Source organism: Saccostrea cucullata, unplaced genomic scaffold, assembly GCF_032062105.1.
Source record: "Saccostrea cucullata isolate Sc308-1 unplaced genomic scaffold, CSIRO_AGI_Scuc_v1 ctg277, whole genome shotgun sequence".
Classification (NCBI taxonomy): domain Eukaryota; kingdom Metazoa; phylum Mollusca; class Bivalvia; order Ostreida; family Ostreidae; genus Saccostrea; species Saccostrea cuccullata.
The window spans coordinates 412,303-438,767 of record NW_026935934.1 but is presented as its reverse complement, the minus strand read 5'-3'; the positions used below and the strand labels follow the sequence as shown (position 1 = coordinate 438,767).

Genomic DNA, 26,465 nt, shown 5'->3' with positions numbered 1-26,465 from the left:
GCATCTAATCCTACCTCTGGAGGTTCCACTGATTTATTATGTTTACCTTCTGCATTAAAATTATCTGAAAGGATTTTCCAAGAGAGCAATATTTACTGTTTCAGAAAGACCATTAACAGATGAACTTAAAAAAAATCAAATTGTTTGAATCTTTAATTTTATTTTTGAGTCAATCACATAACAAATAACAACAGATTGATTTAAATGAAACACTGGATTCATCTCCTTAATTCAATATGCATGTAGATCACTGTTTAATTGCTGGTTACCTGTGTATATTGTATATAAATACTGATAGAATCATCAAACAAAATGTATTAGGATGAAAATGAAATAAAGAACTGTTATTGTTTTTACATTAAAAAACAAGAGGCCCATGGGCCACATCGCTCACCTGAGCACTGTGGCTAGGAAAAAGCAGAATTGGTTTATACTTGAAAAGCTTAAATCCAAAAGTAGTCCCATGACCAATCCTGGCTTTGCTATTCTTGAGAAGATTTTTAAAGAATTTTCCTATACATTTCTATGTAAAACTCTGGTCGGCCGTTTTGGCCCCTCCCTACCCCTGGGGGTCATAATTTGAACAAACTTGAATCTACACTACCTGAGGATGCTTCCATATAAATATGATCAATTATGGCTTTGCTATTCTTGAGGAGAAGATTTTTAAAGAATTTTCCTATATATTTCTATGTAAAACTTTGGTCGGCCATTTTGGCCCCGCCCTACCCCTGGGGGTCATGATTTGAACAAACTTGAATCTACACTACCTGAGGATGCTTCCATATAAATTTGATCAATTATGGCTTTGTTGTTCTTGAGAAGAAGATTTTTTAAAGAATTTTCCTATATATTTCTATGTAAAACTTTGGTCGGCCATTTTGGCCCCGCCCTACCCCTGGGGGTCATGATTTGAACAAACTTGAATCTACACTATCTGAGGATGCTTCCATATAAATTTGATCAATTATGGCTTTGTTGTTCTTGAGGAGAAAATTTTTAAAGAAATTTCCTATATATTTCTATCAGTATCTAAAACTTTGGTCGGCCATTTTGGCCCCACCCTATCCCTGGGGGTCATGATTTAAACAAACTTGAATCTACACTACCTGAGGATGCTTCCATATAAATATGTTCAATTTTGGCTTTGTTGTTCTTGAGGAGAAGATTTTTAAAGAAATTTCCTATATATTTTTATGTAAAACTTTGGTTGGCCATTTTGGCCCCACCCTACCCCTGGGGGGTCATGATTTGAACAAATTTGAATCTACACTACCTGAGGATGCTTCCATATAAATATGATCAATTATGCCCTTGCTGTTCTTGAGAAGAAGATTTTTAAAGAATTTTCCTATATATTTCTATGTAAAACTTTGGTCAGCCATTTTGGCCCCGCCCTACCCTCGGGGGTCATGATTTGAACAAATTTGAATCTACACTACCTGAGGATGCTTCCATATAAATATGATCAATTATGGCCTTGTTGTTCTTGAGGAGAAGATTTTTAAAGAAATTTCCTATATATTTTTATGTAAAACTTTGGTCGGCCATTTTGGCCCCGCCCTACCCCTGGGGGGTCATGATTTGAACAAACTTGAATCTACACTACCTAACAATGCTTCCATATAAATGAGATCAATTATGGCTTTGTTGTTCTTGAGAAGAAGATTTTTAAAGAATTTTCCTATATATTTCTAAGTAAAACTTAGGTCGGCCATTTTGGCCCCGCCCTACTCCCGGGGGTCATGATTTGAACAAACTTGAATCTACACTACCTGAGGATGTTTCCCCATAAGTTTCATCTTTCCTGGCACTGTGGTTCTTGAGAAGAAGATTTTTAAAAGATGCTACCAAATTTTCATTAATTCCCAATTATCTCCCCTTGAATGAGGGCGTGGCCCTTCATTTGAACAAACTTGAATCCCCTTCATCCAAGGATACTTTGTGGCAAGTTTGGTTGAAAATGGCCCAGCGGTTCTTGAGAAGAAGTCGAAAATGTGAAAAGTTTACAGACAGACAGACAGACAGACGGACGCCGGACAAAATGTGATCAGAAAAGCTCACTTGAGCCTTCGGCTCAGGTGAGCTAAAAATTACATTTCAGTAATTGAACATAATCCTTATAATAGAGAATACCAGAAAATCTATCCATGTTGAAATTTAAAAAAAAAAACCTTAACAACAGTCATCTTCAATCAATGTAATAATTACCTGGTAAAATCAAATATGATTTTCATTTCTTCCTCAGTACGTTTAAAATTATTTCAAACCCATGAATTTGTAAGAAAAGAAATCCATTTTTTTTTACTTCCGTATCTTCATTAGTTTATTAATTTTGCTGATGCTATCACAATTTGCTTCTGTCCTGCTGTTCCTTGGTCACAGTTTGCTTGTTGCTGGCTGTTCCTTCATTAGTGTAAACTCCCCATCAAAGGCTGCCTGTATCACATCATCCAATGTGTGTGCCAGTATAATTGTTAGCTCTTTCTGGAAATAAAATTTTTTCACAACTTGCTACTATTGCACTTCATTAAAAAAATTGAAGGCAAACTAGAGGTACTGTGAGCAATGAGCTCACTAAATGATACCCCCGCCTCCCATATGAATATAATAGCAGTGTCCATGTTTTGCTCTGGAAAATCAAAAATATATGTCAAATCAAAAAGTAAAATAAGAGGTGCACAATGGCAATATGTAATTAAAAATCTGTGAAAGTTTCATTAAATTTCCTTCAGTGGTATGAGAGGAGTTGCGGATAAGAGATGGGTACCCCAAAGTGTAACAGACGGACGGACGTACAGACGGACGGACGGATATACCGATTACGATATACCCTCCCACTTTTCAAGTGGGGGGTATAATAAGTATGTAATCACAACTGTGAAAAAAGAAGTTAATCATTCCAAAGAGAAACAACATGTAAGTATGGTGTTGTATTTAACTTACCCTGATATTAGTAGGTATCTCTAGAAGGTCCTTCTCATTTCTATAAGGCATGATAATTCTTCTGATCCCTGCACGATGAGCAGCTAAAACTTTCTCCTTAATTCCTCCAACCTATAGTTAATTATACTTGTATTTTAGCTGAGTTTTAGTCCCTAGAATATATGCATCTTTTCTGGTAAAATATTTCTGATATGACAGATTTTGATTTGAGAGAGTGGAAAAATGAATCTTATGGATAATGAGTGATCAAAAAGTATTTTAAAACTTTCAGAAATATCAATAAAACTAATATTTCCAATGATGATGTAGACAAATAAAAATTCTGTATACTTACTGGCAGGACAAGTCCTCTCAGAGTTATTTCCCCTGTCATTGCGACATCTGACCTAACACATTTACGACTGAATAGGGACACTAAAACTGTTGCTATAGTAACTCCTGCTGATGGCCCATCTTTGCCCACTGCTCCAGCTGGGAAATGGATGTGAATATCTTTCTTGTCCAGCAAACGGTTTTCCTTCTCTAACCCCAACTGTGGAAATATTTAGAAAAAAATGCAAATATTGTTAATCTATTAGATTTTATGAACTGTACTCGTTTTCTAATCCAAGGTTTATTATTTTTTTTACATTCAGGTATCTTAAATATGAATAATTTAATTCTGTTTATAACGCAGTTTCTGACTGGATAAAAAATTTACTTTATACCCATAATATCATATAAAGTAGTTTGCCTACATCACAATGACTTACGTCAGAAACGAATAGATCCACCTGATGAACCCCTACTGCATGGCTATTGAACTCTACTCACCCTTCTGGCATGTGACCTGACCCAGTTCATGGCTAGTGAACTTTACTCACCCTTCTGGCATGTGACCTGACCCAGTTCATGGCTAGTTCTGCGGACTCCTTCATCACGTCCCCCAGCTGTCCGGTTAGGGTCACCTTGCCTTCCCCGTCCATCACTGTGGCCTCTACAAACAAGATTTCTCCTCCCATAGGAGTCCAGGCCATCCCCACCGCTACACCAGGCTGTCCCAGTCGCTGGGAAACTTCACTTTCATATGCTGGGGGCTGTAAAAATGAACAAATATATCATTATATAGAATAGACTTAAAGAAACATAATTTGTTTTTTCCTCCGAGGAGAACAGCAAGCTTCAATATACACCATTTGCCCCTACATGTACATCAAAATATAAAATTAACATTCCCTGTGTTGATTTTTTTATCTACTACATGTATTTATCGATAAAATGAAGTAATATTCTGTTAATATAAATAGTGTTCCTTTCATGAAATGTATTAGGTTATCATTACTCTTTCAAAGAATTAAATGAAATGGATCTAGCTGATAACTAAAAGATGCTTCACAGATGTTTTTAGCAAGAAAGATTTTACTGATTTGAAATACTAGTAGATAGGACAAAATTATAATAACGGAAAGCTTGGAAAATTACATTAAAATTTAAAATAACAAAAAGGCATGTACATGTACACAATTCCTTTGATATTCTAAGCAATGCTAAGGACAGATCCCTCCATGAGGATTGATAGCTCATGAAAGCAGGGACAGAAATACATCTGTTTCAATAATTACAGCAACAAAATGGGAATATCCAACTACAAAAACACAAATGTAGGTACTTTGCATTTTTAGAATTCTTCTTTTCTTTGATTTTACCCCTAGAATATCCTCTAGAGCAGCCTCGTCAATAACTATGGGCATCTCTGGAGGGTGGGCGAGGGTGGACACATCCCGTGACATAGCCTCCGACATGTTGGAGTTGGTGACCTGTTTCTTGTCTGCGGAGGTCTCCAGCTTCTCGTGCCTGGCCCTGGAGCTGTGTTCTGCCACGCGGACCGCCACCGCTCTACACACTGCCCCGATCCTCCGCTCTAATGTCCTCACACCCGCCTCCCGCGTGTACTTAGAAACTAAAACATAAATATGTACATTTATAATATTATACACACTGTCAATACTTCACATAAGAGAGAATTTATTATATTGTTTACATTTACCTATTTTTTATTTTAGCAATATGCACACTGATATACATACAGAAAAATTCCTAGAATTACCGATGACTTTAAGGGTGTCCTCTGGAATTTGTATCTGTTCTGGAGTGAGGCCATTTTCCTTGATCTGCTTAGGCATTAGATGTCTCATTGCTATGGTAACCTTTTCCTCCTGCGTGTACCCTGGGATCTGGATGATCTCCATTCTGTCCAACAGAGCAGGGGGGATTGTCGCCATGTTGTTAGCTGTCGCTATAAATAGGACTTGTGACAGGTCAAAGGGGACATTCAGGTAGCTGAATTACAGATAAGGTCCGAAACATTTAATGTCAAAGACTCAAAGTTATACACAGGTTTTTCCTATTTTATTCAAATTTACATTGATTAAATATTCAACAAAATGGAGTCAGAAAAATTCTCGTACATTAAGATTACAATACATGTACCTTAGACACATATAAAATTTCACAATACCTAATATTTGTTTACATGTGTACTGTTACTCCCATTTTCTATATATGTGCTTGACATTACTAGCACTGCATTTCTATTTTGAAAATGTGATCAATGTCTGAACATATTTTTAGATCTATTAATGATTTCAGTTTTATTTGAATATTTAATCAATGTAAATTTATACTGATAGCAGAGTAATCAAAACACTGCAGCATACAATGCATATAAATGTAAAAATTGACATCAAGTAATGAAGTATATATACTATTTATCATATTGTCACACCTATGCCTTTGTTATAACTTTAAAGTACCTGTAGTAACAAGTGAATAAAAATGACAAAGGATACTGATCTGTAAATGTGTTGTTTTGCTCCGGGTCCAGAACTTCTAGCAGAGCTGCCGCTGGATCTCCATGAAGAGATTTACCCTAGTAAGTAAGGCGGAACTAAGTCATTAATGATAAAAAAAAAGTATGCAATGTAAAACTAGTACGGTAAAAATCTTAAGAATTGTTAGTTTACCAGCTTATCCACTTCATCCAATAGGAACACAGGATTGTTGACACCGACCAATCTGAGACCTTGTATTATTCTTCCTGGCATGGATCCTATGTATGTTCTTCTGTGGCCTCTGATGTCAGACTGATCACAAACTCCCCCAAGTGATATTCTGTCAGAATATTTAAACATTTTTATTATTAAGAAAGATGCAAATAAACTGATAATTATAAACAGAAAATTTGGCAAACTTACTAAGAATACAAATGAAGCGACCCATGACACTTTATTCCCCATTTTAAAAAGTGAGTTATCTCCCCTCAAAATCGGAACTCTTCTACACTAGCATAACTTCCGCGGACTACACGTTACGATAATCAAAATAGTGATCAACTTACACGCTGCATTAAAAATTTTAAAAGAAGGAAACGGTTTGCAATTTTTTTTAGATAATAAGCGATTTTATAAAGGGTCTGTTGCCCCCCCCCCTTTCTAGAAAGCTATACGAATTAGCCAGGCACGTAGCATCGTCTTTAAAAGTGGGGGGGGGGGCAGCCAAAGAAATATGTTTTTTCTTACCTGGAAAAAATGACAAGCGAAGAAAAACCTTGCCCAAAGTCGAAAAGCTACTTATTTCAGTACCAGTTCCTTGGCATACAATGCTACATTTCCCTTATATAACTTTACCGTAGTATAAACTGTGTTGGGGGGGGGGGGTGGCAACCTGTCTTTCAATGAACATTTTCAATAGAAAAAGTGAAACATGAATAACACTAGAGAAAAGAATGTTTTCCGTTAATTAACAAGAAATACGCTAGGAAATTATTGTATCAATTTCGTGTTTCTGCTGTCAATTCTCTGATCTAAAACAAAATGTGTATTTTACTCGGTAATATGTATGTACATATGCTTAGATCCTGCACTAAAGCTTTGATTAAATGCAGCTCAGACTTTATACGACATAATTATGTAACACGAATTCAGGTCGATGCTATTTTAATTAGTCTTTCTTCGTTACATGAGCACATGAGATTAAATTATTCATTTAATAGAATTCCATTCAAAGTTTTAATACTATACATGCATTGAATCAATTATTTTACAAATAAAAAATTCTTGAAACACGGAAATTCAAATGAAATAGGCCTTTTAATTGTCACCAAATGTGTTCTTGTAAGTAAAAGTTCTATTTTATGACATACAATCGAGCAAAAACGCAGTTTCTTGGTATCGGTCGCGGAAGACGAACTACTGCTGTATATGCAGCAATTTCAGGGGTAAAACTGTAGATGGACATGTCATCAGTCTCCAAAAAATTCCTAGAGATGCAGAGAAGAAAATATGGCTGCAGCAGGCAAGATTAATTCGTAAAAACTAAAAATTCTTATATTTGTTCTGCCCATTTTGTAAATAATGATGATCTGTCTGCAGAACATCCACTACCGAAAATTAGCTTTTTTTTCTTTTTTAAATAGGCCTATTCGAATATGCATCAGCATTTTATCAGTAATTTGTTTCTTTTTTTTTTTTTCCAAAAATTTCCTAAGGGGGGGGGGGGGGGCTCACACAGCGCCTTATTATACTACTATACAGATTAATACAAATCCAGAAAGAGACTATGAGTGGGCAATTTAAAAAAATACGAATCAGTTAAGATTTCTTTTTATTCACAAACACAATAACATTTTTCCATATGACAGAGGCATTACACCATGAACATGTTTACATCAAGAACGCCCGCGGAAGTGACTTTATTTATAGCGCATGCGTATTAAACACAGTAAAAGAGTTCCCTTCAGGGGAAATAACTCACCTTTTGAAAATGGGGAATAGCATGAGTTTATACATGCAACTATATAAATAATAGAATATGTATAAATGTAATGTTTGTGAGCACATGTAGGTCTTTAAAAAGATCTGAGTCTTGTGCACTTCCATCAAGTTGGTTACATAATATACCGGTAGTTGAAATTCCATTGTTTTTTACACTGCAATATTGCTTCGAGACAAAACTGATGAAGTTTCATCACTTTTGTTATCATCAAGCATATACAAACCTGTGAAATTCTCTTCCTAGTGTATGTGCTATAGATTTCCCCACACTGGTTTTTCCCACCCCTGGGGGTCCAACAAAACACAAGATCGGCCCCTTCAGGGAATTCTTCAGCTGACGAACAGCCAAATATTCAATCACCCTCTTCTTCAGTTTGTCAAGACCATAATGATCCACATCCAAATCTTTCCTGCAAAAAGATAATGCAATGTACATGTACATACTGAAATATCTTCATTGTTGTTTCTACAAAATTTACTTTGTTAAAGTGTACAAGCAATTGTTTAGTTTAGAAAAACAATGCATACCTGGCTTGTAAAACATCTAAAGCATCTTTGCTGTTCTTAGACCAAGGAAGCTCTACCATCAGCTCTAAATAATTCCTGTAATTAAAGAAAAACACATGTATATTCAGGTATAAGGAATAGTTCCCATGAGAAATAATTAGGGATGTCAACGAGTACCCGGTTAACCGGGTACTCGATCGAACGTCCGAGTATCGAATACTAAAATCGGTACTCGGTTACTCGGATGTATATTTTTGAATATTTCTAAGCTTATATATTAATGCATTAAACAATCTGTTTTAAAATGTAAAAATACTCAATGCACTTGTACATACAGTAATTAGGGTTTCCTACTCCTCTAAATGACTGTTATCGCCCATGGCAGTGTTTATACAGTAATTATCGATCGTGAGAGCACCTGTTACCTGGCTTTTCTCACCTTCGGCTGTCTTCTACCCTTATTTTTTGACTTTCTTTAATTATTTGTTTTCACTGAACATCGTTTAATCAAGGTCTGTTATGATTAGATAAATTAGATAATTTTGTCAATTCTCCGAGAAGCCGTAAATTCTCGGGAAAAGAGACAGATGATATTACACGCGCGACTGTTGATATGGTTGTGTTTGATTACATGCCAATACATGTACAAATAGTTGAAGGCAAAGGCTTTTAAAAAGCTGATGTCCATCGTTGCACCAAACTACAAAATACCGTCCTGTGATACTATAAAATCTAGGATCGAAAAGTTTACGAAAATCTTAAATCGGCTCTGTTAGAACTTGGTCAAGTTCAAGTCAAACTGTACGACTCTGATATATATAACTTGACGTCAAATGCAACAAAGAATTTTATTACAATAACGGAGTAAATTATTTTTCTTTAAACAAAAAGACCATTGTCTTACGATTTTATTTCTTGTGTTTATCTGATAAATAAATTGAACTTAAAAAAATGTATTAAATTTCGTCGGGCACGAAGTTCTCATCATTGTTACAACAGAAATGCATTTACGTGTAAACCTCCTATCAGAGCATGTGATTTTATCTCTACAGGTGTTTACAATGTTTTACATTTATCAATTTTCTTGTTTATATTTATTTACACTTTTACCGAGTACCCGGGTACTCGATCGGAAAAACGTCCGAGTAACCGAGTATTAAAAATTGACCGATTTGACATCCCTAGAAATAATGCATATCCACTTTAAATGGAATGATCATTTCATGCACAATGTTGGAGTATTTGCATATCAGTACTAGTAAGCCTTCTACTAATTCTTAATTCAGTTATGCTTGTTTAATGTTGGGGAGGGAATGCCTCACAGATCTACAGTCAGAATAGAAAATTAATATTCAGCATCTAAGGATGATCACTTGATGTTGACTACCTAAGACAGGGCTCTTAGTTTAAAAAGTCTTGACTCATCCAGCTGTATATCTGAACCTGTATCACAAGTTTCACAATGCTACACTAGAATTAACCTTTGCATAGAGGGTACACCAACTAGAAAACTGACCAGTCAGCAAGGGCCCCGCCATGGGGTAGAATTATAAGGGTGCAGCTTACAGAATGATTAAAAAATGTACGAAGTATAAGCAACAGCAACTGTATTCTTAAAATTTCAAGATAATTCCTGAATATTCAAAAACCTGTAAATAATACCCTTGTATTTACATTAGGCAGTAAAGAACAACTTAATATTGAATGTATATTTAAACAATAATGAAGCTTAATGTTACATAAAATGCCAGCCTTCAATGAATGGAAATATCATGAAGACTTGACCTTAACTTCAAAACAAACAGCAGTTGCAAAAGTTTTCATTAATCTTAAAGTGACAGATAAAGATAAGCCTACTCAATTTTCTGCAGCAGGCTAGATAATTAATCCAAAGGGATTAACTGTACCTCTCACATACATGCCAACTTTTGAAAATTCCCATGGGGGATTTTGCGCGTGACGATAATTTTCAAAGCTTTAAATTCGCAACATTTTGTCGTGAAAATAAATGAGTATTAAATACTTTTTTAATAAAATTATAATATTGATAGCACTTATTAATACAGCACAAATAAAACAATACAAATTAAAGTTTTATTTTTCCAAATTTAAGTATCTTTGCTTAATAGTTGTCACTCTTTTCTATCAATTTACATTTTGTTTCTGGTATGTACCCTTAAAACAAGTGTCACTTTATTTCCTATAAGTAAGTATATAGACAGTGCATGATTATTTTTATCTCACACACAAAACAATCTGGAGAAATAGGCCTAATTAAATCATGAATTTTTTAACACAAGCCCCACCCCCACCCATCCCAAAGAAAAATTAAAATTGTAAAAGACTACATTATGAACATGATGAACTTTTGCAGTCTTGGCAATGCCATATGGGTCTCTGGTATTTCCTTGACATATGTGTAACAAAGAAATACCATGTACAATATGAGTATGATCTATGGGAGAATGGTGGGGGCGGGAGAGAGAGAGAAATTTAGTGTACTTAACATGAGAGTATTATTTGACCTAAATTATTTTCAATATTTTTTTTTTTAAATTGACAAACTATACAATGTTTTCATTATTAGCAGTTAAAATCAGCAGCTATATATGCTTTGAAATTTTCTACTTTCGTTTTCAATAAAACGATCTTCTTGGATTCCAATTTTATTGTTTGATTATCATTTTATTGACTTTAATTTTTGTTTTTAATACAATGACTAATAATTAAGCCCTTAATCTATATGTTTCACTTCGCATACCCCTTCAAACTGAAAAGATTAACCCCTAACTGCTCCAGGCTATCAGCTACCTGTACCTGGACAGCAGCGTGTGCGTTGAAGCGAGAAGTGATTTCCTGTGGCTAATTAACTCTGCATGCTAAATATCTGTGTGCATTGAATAAACAACTCTGATATTCTTATCCCGATTGACAAATTTCGGCGGTAGGGAAACTGAAAATCTGAATTATTTCAAAGCGGGAAATTGGGGCAATTTTTCTTTCCCGATCGGGAAGGCGGGATGAAAGGGTAAAATCGGGAGAATCCCGCCTAAATCGGGAAAGTTGGCATGTATGCTCTCATCCTTTTCTTCTTTAGTTACTATAAGAACTTTTTCAGTATTTATAATGATAGAATGGGGTTTTTATACAACTACCTTAAAAAATTAATATTATTCTTGAATTTACATAAAGGGAAAAAAAGTAAAAATAAAAAATATACCTTCGTTAATCTATTTCTTGTTTTTAGAATTCAATGAAATCATAACTATTTTAACAAAAATAAAGTATGAACATTTATATTTAAATCTACATTTCAGAGTGTTTGTAGCATTCCAAATTGACTTAACTTCAAAACAAACTTCACTTGCAGACAGAGGTGGTAATTCATCTCAATTTGATAGATAAAGATAATGCTTTGGATTTTCTTCAGGAGGAAAGCTAATTAATCCCAAGGGAATCATAGCAGCATTCAGTTTACAATGGGAACATCTTTAGCAGTTATCTCTCTTTGCCAATGCATTCTTATCTAAAGTTAGGGAATCTACCCCACCACCCAGCTCCAAACCAGGGGACATAGAGAAACAAACTTAGCATCAAAATATGTCTTTCTGCCTATTGAACTACCATACCAAATTTGATCTTAATTGGGCAACCATAAAAAAAGTTATAAGGAAAAAACAGAAAATTTGTGGACGGAAGAGTGACAGACGGACAGACAGAGTGATTACTATAGGGCACCCGCAAATCCTTGCGGGGCCCTAACTAGGGGAAATATATGACCTATCTGCTCTGTATACAAGAAAATTATGAAAAGACTCCCTGACTGGTAACCATGGCTATGAAGAGATTGAGATCCTTTTTGACTTATGATAAAACAGTTCTTTCAAAATACAAAAAACAACAGTAGAAGTGAGGACCTGATAAGGGCGTGTTCTGGCATCTGTTGAGGCATCTTCTTCATCCTCTTCAGTTCCTTCATGGCTGCTTTGTGGGCGTGGTCTGGCATGTGAGCAGCCCTTTGATAAAAAACAAGCATATAAATAGATATCAACATTACTTAACACATCTATCAACACAACTTAAAATGTTTCTGTCTTTCTATAATCCTACCGGATTTTCTGCTCCAGGTCCATGGAGTCGTCAGCTTCTGAGTCATCTTCGTCGTCCAGATCAGAGTTAATGCTCCTGAAGGCCCTCCTCATTTTACCTGGCCGAGAATCCACTTCCTTCCTCGTCACAATCTCAAATCTGTCCTTTCTGGCCTTCTGTAACAACCGTAGTCCCTGAAATGTCAACATTACATCATCACTATTCTGTAATTAGAACATTAAACACCTAGATAAATTACTATAAAATATAATACAGTGTTCTGCAAACAAAATACAAGTACTGTAGAATCACTTTAACTCATGGAAGTCAATGTATACATACAATTTAAAACTTTACTGGATTGTAAGGATGCAATTTTGTTGGTAACTTTCTCTTACGGAAGATTCAACAAACTGGCATGTTGAAAAAGTTATCGTTTGTTGAAATGTATATATTCATCAGTTAGGGAGACCAATAAAATCAATGATCAGTGGCCCCCAACAAACAATGATGATTCAAAAGTATATAAACAAACACTTTCTGTGTATAATTGTTTTGATATTGTCTTACTTCAATTTGCCTCATCAGAAGTGGCAGTGCCTTTTTGAATCGTTCTGTTAAATCTACAGCATCCAGCACTTGAATCTTTTCAGAATAAGAAGCCTTCACAATGGCGGCACATATATCTGGCAAGTGTTGGCTTGGCAAATTCTCCAACATTTTCTAAATTTAAAATCGAAAAGATATATTTCCTGAAGTATTACAATACACAAATATTTTTCTTTTTACAGTCATATTCAAGATGAGGTTACATTTTTCTCAGAAGAAGGTAATGGGTTATAAGTTAGAAATATCAATACCTTAAGTTTTGCGACCACAGGAATGGAGATGTCAAGCATATCCACAAGTTTAGCTGCTTGTTCTCTGAAGTTCTCTGCCAGGGCCTCTAATTCAGCACTCTCATTAGCTCCCTTTATTGCCTCACCTAATCAATACAATCTATAACTTCATATATGTAATTCATATGACATAAAATTTTAACATCACATTTAATGTCTATGTTTAATTTTTTTTGATAAGCCTTTTAACATAGATTAACATTAGAATCAGCTCCTTAATACGTTGCTGTATAGATGTACTAGTGTCATCTGGATTAACATAGATTATCAATTGCTATCTAGTGCTGGAGATATACCTACTAGAGATACTACTATGCATCTAGATTAACACAGAGTACCATTAACATGAGACAACTAGTATGTTTATCATCTAAATTAACATAGATTAACATCAACATCAGATTAGCTAACAGGTATGTTATAGAGATACCCATGTCATCTGGAAGTTTATCCAGTTGTGTGACGGTGGCCACTGGGAATGGAGTTTCCTGGAGAAGTTCCTGCATTTTGAATCGACAGAGTCCAGTCACCAGCAGCGTGTAGGCAGGCTTCGGCCAGTTAGTCCCGGTCACCTGGACCACTACTGCTGCCGTCCCGATAGAGTGCAGAGCCGAGAGATCCTCCCCCTGTACAGAGAAAAGAAACAGTAAACACATAGCATATTTGAACAGCACTAACATTAATAGAGGATATTCAATGTTTTGTAGTTGAATATGGAATTTATTTCACGAGTGGAACAGGATTTTTTGATATTTTCATGAGTGTGAAGCACGAGTGAAAACATTAAAAAAAAAATCCTGATTCACGAGTGAAATAAATTCCATATTCAACTACAAAACATTGAATTTTCTGTTTATTATACTTTCTTTGATTTTCCCAGTGCCTCTGTCTTTTTTGTTACAGAGTGTCAAAGGCCATGACGTCATAGTAGTGCGGTTGAGACGTCATAGTTTTAGCGATTGCAAGATAAACATGGATTTCCACAGCCTAATATTGGAGAATATCATTTTGATATCCTTTCACATTGTGACAGGATATTACTTTCATTCAATGAACAAATTAAGGTATTTCACTGTTGAAAATGTAATAACGACAGATATTTCACTTTGAATAATGAAGAATAAAATATCAGTCTTGTGTCATACCTCCTCCTCTAGCTTCTGAGTGGGGACGACTCCAATGATGGTGCTACTTAAGGTATTTCTACTTAGAAGGCGACTCTTCACCATGTTCATACTAAAAATTAGATATGACATTTGTTAAATCAGTTATTCTTTTTAAAAAGTACGTAAGGGTTGCCCGCAACCCTGTGTCTCGCCTGCTGTCGCTGTGGTTAGTAAGAAATGATTGTCTGATAAACTGAAGCATTTATTGACATTTCAGAAGGAATAACTCAAAAATACAATAATAAAGAAATGGAACAGCTGACTTAATATCTAATCCCTTGGCGATTATATTGGCATTTATATATATATACATATACCCTGTAAATTCACAAATTATTGTGATGTTTTTATTATTGCGAATATTGCAACGTGTTATGAGTCGCAATAATTTGAACTTGCATTTTGAAATCAAATCCACTGTATATGTATCAAGTCATTCATGCAGAAAATGTAGGTGAAGATTACCTAATTATGGTACTGATATTGTTGGTTACCCATGATGTGTAGACTGACAAATTATCATGCCACTATAAGTTATAGTTGCTGAGATATGGACCTCCACCATAAATTTATGCAAAGTCACTCATGCGGAAAAATGTAGGTCAAGATGACCTAATTCTGGTACAGGCGTTTGTGGTTACCCATGATGTATCCACTGACAAATTATCATGCCACTATAAGTTATAGTTGCTGAGATATGGACCTCCACCATAAATTTATGCAAAGTCACTCATGCGGAAAAATGTAGGTCAAGATGACCTAATTCTGGTACAGGCGTTTGTGGTTACCCATGATGTATCCACTGACTAACTATCATGCCACTATAAGTTATAGTTGCTGAAATATGAACCTCCATTATCAATTTAACCAAAGTCATTCATGCAGAAAAATGTAGGTCAAAATGACCTAATTCTGGTACTGATGTTGTTGGTTACTTATAACCTGTACAATGACAAATCATCATGCCATTATAAGTTATAGATGCTGAGATATGGACCTCCACCAAAAATTTAACCAAAGTCACTCATGCAGAAAAATGTAGGTCAAGATGACCTAATTCTGGTACTGACGTTTGTGGTTACCCATGATGTATCCACTGACTAATTATCATATCCCTATAACTTATAGTTGCTGGAATATAGGTCTTCACCATAAATTATCATGAAAAAACTAAGTCCAACTTAAGGAAAAAATACGGAAAAATTTGAATTTTTTTTTTCAAAATCATACTTGGGATATAAATTTTTATCCATACTGAATATTGTGTCCAAATTTCAAGAAGACTGAATAAAATTTGAGAAAGTTATTGCAGTTTATAAAACTTTGACATTTGGGTTAACCAAAAGTTGGACGCCGACGACGACGACGACGACGACGGAATCTATGGTCGCTATGTCTCGCTTCGCGACATTCGTCGCAGGCGAGACAAGTTTGATTATATTCTAGTCTTAGCTGCAGAACTGTAGCATTATGGTTTTATATATTAGTCTTTGACCATGACACTAAATTGTAGGGTTATGGTTTTATACATGTATATTAGTCTTTGACCATAACGCTACAGATCCTGTAATGCAAAAAATGAGCAATTTATGTCGCAAGATTTTTTGTGCACTGTTCTGGAGAATTTCTACACTTCCCAACTTTCGTAAATCATCTATACCTTACCCTCCATAATTCTAGACACATTCTTAAATGAATTTGTTTATTTTATCCTCCTCTTAATCCTAGTTGCCTCTACAGGCAATAAACTGGCTCGATTTGAATTGTCTAAGGGATTGCGAGTTTATCGCTTGTACAGACAAGAGTTAGGAGGTGTTTAAAATAAACAGCTTTATTTAAAAGTGAGATCATTTTTTGCATTACGGGATCTGTAGCGTTATCATGGTTATGGTTCAAGACTAATGTATATAAAACCATAATGCTAGGGTTCTGCAGCTATTTTAATCTTTGACCATAGTAGGTCAAAGACTAAAAAATAAAAGCATATAACGCTACAGTTCTGCAGGTACGCACACATACATAAATCAATGCTATGCAGTGGTCCTTGTTTGCATTACTCAATTTACTGCGTCTAAACCTGAACACTTTCTTTTTGTAACTTCAAGCTTACGAAACATTACTTACAATGTGCACGTGTTTAATAATCTATTTTAAAAGTTAAAATAAATTAAAACACACTTTTTCATGCTCTTCACGGGTATTCTCATCGATGATCCCGGTAAAAGAACACTGTCTTTTACCAAAAGTAGTGGCAAGCGCCGAGGAATTGTTATGGACGACGCCATTTTACAAGAATTCTAGAAAGTGACAGGGGTCACGTGGTCAACAAAAATAGAAACCGATCAAATGGTCAATGTTCAAGGCTAAGGGAATCCTCTTTATTTATTTTCTGCAGTCAATGTGTAAAATGAACTTTATCATAGCACATTAATAACAAATAGTTGCATGAATTTGGGCTTGAATTGCCGAGTTGACGTGCTTATGTCTTTCGGATTATATCGAAGTTTTACATAACATGAAGTGTATTCCGAAGTGCCTCGGTGGGGTGCAAGATGTTTCGGGACCCCGACGTTTCGGGACCTAGGTACACGACGATTCGAGACTAGCGATAAGACGGTTCGGGACTTGCGGCAAGACGTTTCGGGACTTGGGTTAAATTTTTCGGGATGTCAATAAATACTGAAATAAATAACATATTTAGCTAAAATTATTTATTTATTTTATTAATGTATCATTAGATAAATATATGGACAGACATTAAACTTTATAAAATAATTTTTTTATAATTTGATCGCCATAGATACCTTTTCTCTTTAATAAAAAGAAATATTTTCGGGATCTCAACAAATTATTTTATTATGGTGATATAGCATATTATTCTAAGTACACAGAGTACGTAATATTTAATTTTCATGTATATATATAAAATAAAAATTTTCATAAAGATATACTTTGATGGGTTTTTTTTCATAACAGACGAATAAGAATAAATCTTTACAATATTTGTATTGATTTCTTTTAATTTCTTATCAATTTTTTTTTAATTAGTTATTTTTTCTTGTGTGTGTAGTAGGGGGGGGGGGTCCAAAATTAAATCTTCTCAGGTTGATGATATATATTTTAAAATATTCAAGTGATCTCCAGCTACCGTCGAAGATATCTTTAAAAATATGTCAGTGAATTGTTAAAACAACAACTAGGACCAGGTACACATATCCCATAGGGAAGTGTTACGTACATGTATAAAGACGCCGCCGGTAATGGAGTCTGAAAAGATTGTGTGGTTTCTATTGAAATTATTTTAAGAAAATAAAAATCTAAAAATATGCAAAAAAATATCGTTTGTTTAATTGGTAAATGAAATAATTACAAATCAAACAATATTTATATAATAGTAATAATTTTCCCATCATCAAAAGTTCAATAAAATATAAAGGTTTTCAAAATGTTTTGATTGATTTTCTCTATTTTTTTCCCAAACAGTTTCAAATATTTTTTTTTTCAGAAAGTTTTAGCATAGTAGCTATTGTAAGATTCCTCCCTGGAAATGTTACGAAAACATTTTTAAAGTTTCCAAAACATTGTAAATAAACATATTTTACAAATGTTGCGAGAATATTTTCCCTACATGTAGATTTTTAAAAAATACCATACTTTTAAAAAAAGAATATTAAATGGTATAAACAACATGATTTCATTTGATATCGTTTGAAATAATGTCTTTAAAAATATTCTAAATTTCATCATAGCTTTATCTATTTAATGTGGCTAGGTGGAAATTTAATAAAAAATAAAATTTAAGTTGACCTGTTAACGTAGTCATTTTTTTAAAAAAAATCTGGAATGTCTTTTAAACACTTTTACAACGTACACGTAAAATGAAAAATTTAATATTTGCAAATTAAATAATATTTAGTATTTATTTACAGTATCATTTAAACAGTGTGTCATGTACCTAATTATGTAACATCACATAATATTACGCACTGGTCGGGTATATACGAAGATCGATAATTAAGTTTCATTGAGATTTGTAGTCTGTGTATACACAGTAAACATAACAACTACCCGTAAAACGTAAAGTTTTTACTGCACATGTGCTAGCTTGAGCCTTTGTTAATTCTGTAAACAAACATGAAATCAAACACTTAAAATTGTTATTAAAATGGAGAGAAAGAAAGTCTTGGAAGTAAAAACACGTCCGTGGTCTTCGCACAGCAGTTACGACTGTCTCCCGGTTTTAATTCTGCAAACTCTCGTATCAAACACTATAAATAAATCGATACATAGCCTAATTCTAAAATATATTTTTTGAATTAAATTTGGCGAACCAAATACTTTATTAAAGTAATATATCATGTATATCAAATGCTGTAATAAGAAATGTAGAGACAACATTGCGGGCGGTTGATTTTCTCGGCAGGCGTGCTCCATGCCGCATGCAAACTAATATTCCAATCTGTGCTTCTTAATTAAATGATAAATTGTGTATAAAACTGAGAAATTATTCATATATAAACATAGAAAACAAAAGTAAACAAGTTTTATTTCATTTCCTTAACAAAATATATAGAAGTCCCGAAACGTGTTAGCCCAAGTCCCGAAACGTGTTAACCCAAGTCCCGAAACATGTCGTCAGGTCCCGAAACGTCAGGGTCCCGAAACGTCGCGGTCCCGAAACATCCAGAATTCCCTCGGTGTTATGTAAACATACCGTGTGACTGCGACCTGTCAAGTTTTAGAAGAATGGCTGTAAGGCTTCCACAGGAGGTAGTACTAATTCTATATTGACAATTTTGTATGAATATTTTTCCTAGTTAAAAAATGTAATAGTTTTTGCATGAACTAAGTGAGGTAAATAATCAGTTAATCTTTGAATTAAGCAATGCGAAGCCACTGAAGGTATACATTGACCAGCTAGCTGGCTAGGTGACAAACGAAGGTACATGTACGTTAAACCGCACTTGGATCTCATACTGATGTATATTCCCTTGTACTGCAAAAATTAAAAAAAAAAAAAAGAATACAACCACTTAAATTCTTATATACTCTGTGAACCATATGTATGTACCCAACGTTTAATTACCTCCGTTTTCGTTAGGTAAAACTTGAAAATAACTGACATTTTTTAAATTATCAATATTTATCTCTCCGGTCGATCTCTCGAGATGAGTGAATGTTATCAGTCAGACGGTGAGTTGGGGGAGGGGGGGGGTCAGACTAGCTTAGAAAATAATTCTATTTCAAAACGAAAACCCTACTAAAACCATTATTTATTGATTTCATACATAATTTATTTTTGACAGGTCATAACGCATATAATGCGTTTCCTGAACGTCTCAGATAGGAAGGAAGCAGCCATGGTAAACAAGACGTGGTACGAGGCCTCGCTGGACCCCATACTGCAGCGGGATGTTGTCCTTCACTTCAACGGAGAGACAAATTATGTCCCACTTTCTACCTTCAGTTACAGGCGCTTATCTCACCTGGCTTTAAGTCAACTAGACAATTCCATGAACACCAAGCATGCATTACTTAAATCATGTCAGCAATTCAATGAGAGTTTGAAATCCCTGTCCTTCAAATCTTGTAACATTACGGAGAGCACGTTTGTAGAGATTCTCTCCTACTGTACAAATCTGACAAGTATCGATCTCAGTAGCTGCAACAGTATCTTTTTGTCAGGAAAACTTCTGGAGAAAAACGCAGATCTGCAGCTCCTCAGGGAATCACTGAAAAACGTGAAAGATTTAAACATTTCGTCTATACGTCAGCTATCTGACGTTACGTTTAACAGAATCGTTACGATTTGTCCAAACGTCGAAAAAATTACGTTGGTAGGGTCCCACATTGTTTTCAGCAGTGAACATTACATTCCAAGAGCAAAATCAAGAGTTGCCAGCAGTGCTGTGCTCACTTTTAACAATATATTAGACTTTGTGCGTGTACAGGCCTCCTTGTTAACCTCGATAGACTTAAGTCGAAACCAAATTAATGACGACGCCTTAGAGAGCCTTGTGACAATTCCTGATCTACACTTACAAGAACTGCATTTATTGGCCTGTAAAGAGATAGAAGATCAGGGAATTATTGCTTTGAGTCACAATCAAAAGTCGCTGAAGATCTTGGACCTTAAAGATTGCATAGGTATAACTGACGCCGGCATTAGTGCAGTGGCAACAAATCTGGTACATTTGGAGAACCTTGCCCTGAACCGATGCAGAAATGTGACGTCAATTTCAATCAAGAAGTTCCGTAACCTTTCTCACTTGCAGACCCTTGAAATGTCAGATTTGTATCAAGTGACGTCATCTGGCGTAGAGGAGGGGCTCTGTGGCAATGCCGGGATGCCGCTGACGCGTGTCAACCTGAGTTGTTGTTCCTTAATCCAAGATGGATTCGTGGAAAAACTGAGCTGCACGCATCCGTATCTTGTTCACCTGGACCTCGGTTCGTGTAATAATCTTACGAACCAAAGCATTTTCGAAATCTCCAAGAACCTCAAACAGATTCAGTTTCTAAGATTAGCATGGTGTAAAAAGATTACGGATCTCGGCATCCTGGGATTTGAGCAAGACATCGGAGAAAAGAAACCGACAGAAACGGGCTGTAACAAAAACTACGAAAGCACAACTATATTCCGGAAGCCAATATCGAAAGAAGAGAAAATGAAAGTCCAGAAATTAAAAGAAGAAATAATCGAACAAGAGCTGCTCCGTTACAAATTAAGTAATCTCTCAAAGTTGCGGGATCTCGATTTATCGATGTGTCTCGGGCTGACGGACATTGGTCTAGTCCAGGTTCTGAAGTTCCAAGAACTTCGTTATTTGAATCTGAATATGATTCCAATAACAAATGTCACAGTTTTTGCGCTTACAGCATCGAACCCAAGTCTCGAACATCTGGTTCTTGCGAAGTGCGCCGCCATTACAGATGATGCAATAGAGGCGGTGGCCAAACGTCTTCCGCGCTTGAACAATCTGAACCTGTCTAGCTGTGACAGTCTAACGGATAAAAGTATTCGCTTTATTCAGATTCACTGCAAAAGACTTCGAAGTCTTGACGTCTCATTCTGTAGAAATATATCCCCTGAAGCGATAGACGACTTGGAGAGATATCATTCTGTAGTGTCCGTCAATCGAAGACTAGTTGGGGGCAAAACGTAAATTGTGTCATCGCTATATCAATACTCTGATGATTTTAAGAATTGCAGTGCCAGTATTATATATCAAATTATTTGGCTAATGAAATTAATTTCCTTGATTCATGCCTTTTATAACAATTTTCTTTGATTTTTAACACCATTTACTAATGATCAAAATCATTTTCAATATCGAAATTATGAATCGGTATCCGTGCTCCCAGTTCGTGATCGGAATTGCAAATATCTGTTTGATGGTAATATACAAGAAGCCAGTGAGACAGTGCTTTGTCTTTCAATGTCTTTTTTGTAGTATACAAAAAAAGTTCAGAAAATGAACACGGGTTTTCGTCAATAGGCTATATTGCTCCACAAAATTGTATTCTTGTTAATCTTCACTGTTACAGAGACATAAATAACTTGTTATGTATGTCCTTTATTGTTACAGTACCACAACAAAACATTGTGTTCATCTATTATATTATCTACTTTAATTGTTACGAATACTGTGATATAATATTGACATTTTATTTGCTGTTTCTTCATTGTGTTGCTATTTATTATTAATAATTAAAAAAATCACCGTTATTTGCTTCAGTGTATTGTACAGTATGTTTCAATTCAAATCAACCTGCCATGGTATCTATTGAAAATAATGATAATAAAAAAAGACGTGTTTATGAAGCACTGATATGTCCCCGTATGGCAGCCTTTAGGGAGGGTTGAAGTTTCTCAAATGCAAGTCAACTCCAAGTTCAATGTCAAAAGGTCAAAACTGTTGAAATATTAAGGAAGGTCTTGTCACAAGGAATACACCTGTGAAATATGAAAGTACTTATACTAACTGTTTTTAAAAGTTATGACCAAGTTTAAAGGGTTTTTTAAAAAGTGAGTCACACTCTAGGGTCAAGGTCAAAATGTAAAAAAAAAAAAAATTAAACCCATTGAAATGTTTTGTCACAGTGAATATACATGTAGTTATGAGAGCCCTTCGCTAAAATCATGGCCATGGTTAAAATTTTGAAATTTTTGGTAAAAGTGTCAAACTCTAAGGTCAAGAGGTCAAATAGTGGTACCCTAAGAAAGGTATCATAACAAATATACCTGTGAAATATGATAGCTTCAGTCCCATCCACTCAAAAGTTATGGACAAGGTTAAATTTTTTTGCCGTCTAACAGACAGACAGACGGACGGACAAGGAAAAAACTATATACCCTCCAATCTTCGATTACGGGGGCATAAAACTCTTTTTCTACCACAATGATTGTTGAAATATTAAGATATTAAATTGGCATTTTTGTATGATAAATTACGAATGAAATTTTCGTTTGTGTGGAAGCATTCTTTAGTAAAGATGCTTTTTTTCAAATCATGACACACATGGGCGTGGTAGAGCAGAGCTACAATTGCCTCACAGTCGATACATGTAAAAAAAAAAACCAATTAATGTTCTTATATATTATAAAAGTAGGTCGTCACGCAACTCAGGAATACATGCATGCTATAACCTATAAGTACTGATCATGAGGCTAAATAAGATGTGTTTATGAAACAATGTTGCCCTTGTATGAATGGCAGTTTATGACGAAGGTTCAAGTTTCTCAAATTAGTCAAACTCCATCCTGGAGTCAAATTCAATAGTTTAGAATTGTATGTATCCAAAGAAAGGCCTTGTCACAAAAATGCATCTTTGAATAGCGGGACCGCAAACATCAACAGTTATAGCCAAAGTTATTTTTTCAAAAGAAGGTTAAATTCCAAGGTCAAGGTCAGAGATCCCCGATTAATGGTGCCTAATGGAAGGTCTTAATTGGATTTCTCCAGAAATACACCTTTGAAAATATAAAATCCCTAGAACCAACTGATAGATACAGATAAGGCTAGTTTTTTATGCGCCCGAATTGATAGATCCGGGGCGTATATTATTTTTAATCTTTTTGGCTGTTTGTCTGTCTGTTGTCAACTTTAACCTTCGCCATAACTTTTGAACCATAGGAGATAGAGACTTCATATTTTGTATGCATACTCCACTAATTAAGTTCTTTCACATGATACCAATGACCTTGTGATCTTGACTGTGACCATGCTAAGAATAGGTTTTTCGAACTGCGTTGCCGCCCGGCGCATAGTGTTTCACAAACACATCTTATTTACGAGATACGTAAATAGATTAACCTCCTGGGTCAAGGACAAGGGTAAACACAGGCACCTGAATTTTTATTAATAAGTCGCTAAATAAGCCAAATATCGAAAAATTCTACCCCCTCTATATATAAATACACACCTTGTGTATTTATATATAGAGGGGGTAGAATTTTTCGATATTTGGCTTATTTAGCGACTTATTGATAAAAATTCAGGTGCCTGTGGGGTAAACAAGATGTGTTAACGGACAAATTTTGATCAGAAAAGCTCACTTGCGCCTTCGGCTCAGAAGAGCTAAAAAGGATTAACAACTATAAAATGTGGATATACATATACATCGATAAAGAAAAAAAAGATGTGTTTGTGAAACACTGATGCCTCCGTATGGCAGCTTATAAATGGAGAGAATAGAATTTTTTCAAATGCATCTTTAACTCCAAAGGACAAGGTCAAAAGGTAACCCAAAAGAAGGTCTTGTCACAAAGAATAAAGCTGTGAAATGTTAAAGCCATAGTTCTAACTGTTCAGAAGTTATGGCCAAGGTTAAAGTTTTAAAAGTGAGTCAAACTCTAAGGTCATGGTCAAAAGGTCAAAAATATTTATACATGTACTCACTGAAAGATCTTGTCACAATAAATACACACGTGAAGTATGAAAGCTCTAGCACCAACGGTTCAAAAGTTATGAGCAAGGTTAAAATGTGATAATTTTTTGTAAAAGTGGGTCAAACTCCAAGGTCAAGGTTATGAGGTCAAATTTGGTGGTACCCAAAGAAAGGTCTTGTCACAAGAAATACACCATTGAAATATGAAAGCCATTGCTCCACCCACAGGCCTTAGGATCGCTTAAAAAAATTGTGTGTGTAAAAAAAAAAAGAAAGGTACTGAACTCTTACACTGGGTACCTAATTTCGCTAATAAAATATTTTTTATTCGAATGCTCTAAAATTCTACTTTCTATTTAAATCTATTCATAGATAAACATTCTTCAATTCTACCAAAGCTCATTCCGAAATTCCATATATTTCTTGAGATAATCTGAAATCAATTTCAAAAATGACCTACTTTCTTTTACTCGACATTAGCTTGGGCCCCTGGCCATTCACCTGTAAACAGACGGTGTTTGAAGTGCGGCGAAGAGTTGCATAGTATATTCAAAATCTTTCAACAATTTAAAGTTGATTTCTTACTCCAGATTGTAACGTTAAGTCCGTAATAATATTCCTTTCGCGAAAAATTAATTTGAAAACGTCTACATCAACAACTACCGCCATGTTGATTATGAATGTAAATGAAGCCATGGTAGAACGAATTTTTCCCGGAATGCATTATATACCTTTCGATTTTCAAAACAATTAGACCGCTGAAATGTTGTTTATGACTTAGTTGCACCATATGATCAAATTAAAGAAAAATTAACCTTGTAAAGCTTGAATGCAAATGAGCAAATATTCATTGAGTTTAGACATGTTAGAATAAATTCCGGGGAAAATTTGTCCCGTCGTTCCCGCTTTACAATTAGTGAAGGCCCAAGCTGATGTCGAGTAAAAAAATTATTGTCAATCTGGGAATTGATTTCAGAATATCTCGAGAAGTATAAGGAATTACGGAATGAACTTTGGAAGTAATTAAGATTGTTTATATTTGAATAGATATGGATGGAAAGTAAAATTGTAAAGTATTTGCTTTAAAAGAATTTTATGGGCGAAAGTAGGTACCCCATGAAAAGAGTTCCATACCTTTATTTTTTTTTTTCAACACCTCAATTTTTTTTCTAAGCGATCTAAAGGCCTGTGGCTCCACCCATTCCAAAGTTATGAGCAATGTTAAAGTTTTTGCGGACAAATAGTCAGACAATCAGACGGACGGACAGGCCAAAAACTATGTACCACGGATTCCTCGATAGCGGGGACATAGTAAAATTCAAAATCATGATTTCAACTTTAAATCAGTTTTTATTTCATAACGTGCGAGTACCCATTATATTGCCGAGTACCCATTATTGCCGATTTTCGTTTTTACGTTTAAAAATCGGTCAAACGGTAGTTATTTGTAATTTTTTCGCAAGATACATAAATTACACAATTTTTTCAAACCCCTAATCGTCTCGGAGAAAGAAAAAGTTGTTTAGAATTAATAAACCGGTGATATATCAAGTCCTTGAAAACGCACAAAATAGCAGTCGTGCGACAGGACATGCCATAGAATTTTTGGCTAGATTTCCATTTTCCTGACAGAATCAGTCATGTTTTGGTGCAAATCAAATGAATATTCTCCTGCATGCAATAATACTAAACGAAATTATCCATGATAAAATTTCTACTTGCAGTATTTCACCAAAATTACTATGAGTACGAAGCGTCTGCTGTATGACGCCATTTTTGTTTTATACGGGAGCGGATCGAAATCCACCACACGCACCTGTTCTTAATAAATCTGCAATAGGTCATTTTAATCGATTTATTTTTGCTCATATCGCTTCAAAATCATATGGACAACTTTTTAAATTAACATAACAAGGTGGAAGTGTCTTATTTATTTTTTTTATATAATAAAAAAATATTTATAAATGGGAAAATAAAAGGGAAAATGAGGAAAAAAATTCACAAGTTCTGGATGACATGAGAGTACAAAGACATATGCTGGATTCATCCTTGGAGAAACAATATACTCAATAACTTGCTCTATTTTTTTTTCAAGAGATAAAAAAAGGAAATATGAAAAATGAAGTTTAATGAGGATGGGGGTGCAAGCTACTTTT

The 26,465-nt window shown here is 34.9% G+C and overlaps 2 protein-coding genes across 3 annotated transcripts; one reads left to right on the top strand and one right to left on the bottom strand.

Annotated features, from left to right (window-relative positions):
- Nucleotides 1-140: 140 nt before the first annotated feature.
- On the bottom strand, nucleotides 141-16,749 carry LOC134244281 (lon protease homolog 2, peroxisomal-like). Of its 2 annotated transcripts, XR_009987191.1 has the most exons (18): nucleotides 16,597-16,749; nucleotides 14,398-14,488; nucleotides 13,683-13,878; nucleotides 13,214-13,338; nucleotides 12,924-13,076; nucleotides 12,375-12,547; nucleotides 12,182-12,280; nucleotides 8,286-8,360; nucleotides 7,982-8,167; nucleotides 5,949-6,096; nucleotides 5,775-5,854; nucleotides 5,033-5,265; nucleotides 4,632-4,885; nucleotides 3,810-4,022; nucleotides 3,281-3,478; nucleotides 2,947-3,057; nucleotides 1,776-2,487; nucleotides 141-1,609 (listed from the first exon to the last, which is right to left on the bottom strand). XR_009987191.1 is itself a non-coding variant. In XM_062726541.1 (17 exons), exons 1-17 carry the CDS (start codon nucleotides 16,701-16,703, stop codon nucleotides 2,380-2,382), a joined length of 2,550 nt encoding a protein of 849 aa, XP_062582525.1. In that variant the 5' UTR covers nucleotides 16,704-16,749; the 3' UTR covers nucleotides 1,703-2,379. The 2 variants fall into 2 exon arrangements, 1 of the variants encoding a protein (XP_062582525.1); XM_062726541.1 differs by lacking the exon at nucleotides 141-1,609 and having other exon boundaries at nucleotides 1,703-2,487.
- A 2,356-nt stretch (nucleotides 16,750-19,105) lies between these two features.
- On the top strand, nucleotides 19,106-21,840 carry LOC134244280 (F-box/LRR-repeat protein 14-like). The gene is made up of 2 exons (XM_062726540.1): nucleotides 19,106-19,188; nucleotides 19,725-21,840. The coding sequence occupies exons 1-2, from the start codon at nucleotides 19,165-19,167 to the stop codon at nucleotides 21,582-21,584; spliced, it is 1,884 nt and encodes a 627-aa protein (XP_062582524.1). The 5' UTR covers nucleotides 19,106-19,164; the 3' UTR covers nucleotides 21,585-21,840.
- Nucleotides 21,841-26,465: the final 4,625 nt, after the last annotated feature.

What these genes read in the sequence shown, in the direction of transcription:
- LOC134244281 (XM_062726541.1), bottom strand. Translation starts at nt 16,703, where the DNA reads ATGGCGTCGTCCATAACAATTCCTCGGCGCTTGCCACTACTTTTGGTA. An exon ending in CCCGTGAAGAGCATGAAAAA is followed by an intron (nt 14,489 to 16,596) that starts GTGTGTTTTAAT and finishes TCTAATTTTTAG; the next exon opens with TATGAACATGGTGAAGAGTC. An exon ending in TAAACTTCCAGATGACATGG is followed by an intron (nt 13,339 to 13,682) that starts GTATCTCTATAA and finishes TGTATTGATTAG; the next exon opens with GTGAGGCAATAAAGGGAGCT.
- LOC134244280 (XM_062726540.1), top strand. Translation starts at nt 19,165, where the DNA reads ATGGCTGTAAGGCTTCCACAGGAG. An exon ending in CTGTAAGGCTTCCACAGGAG is followed by an intron (nt 19,189 to 19,724) that starts GTAGTACTAATT and finishes TATTTTTGACAG; the next exon opens with GTCATAACGCATATAATGCG.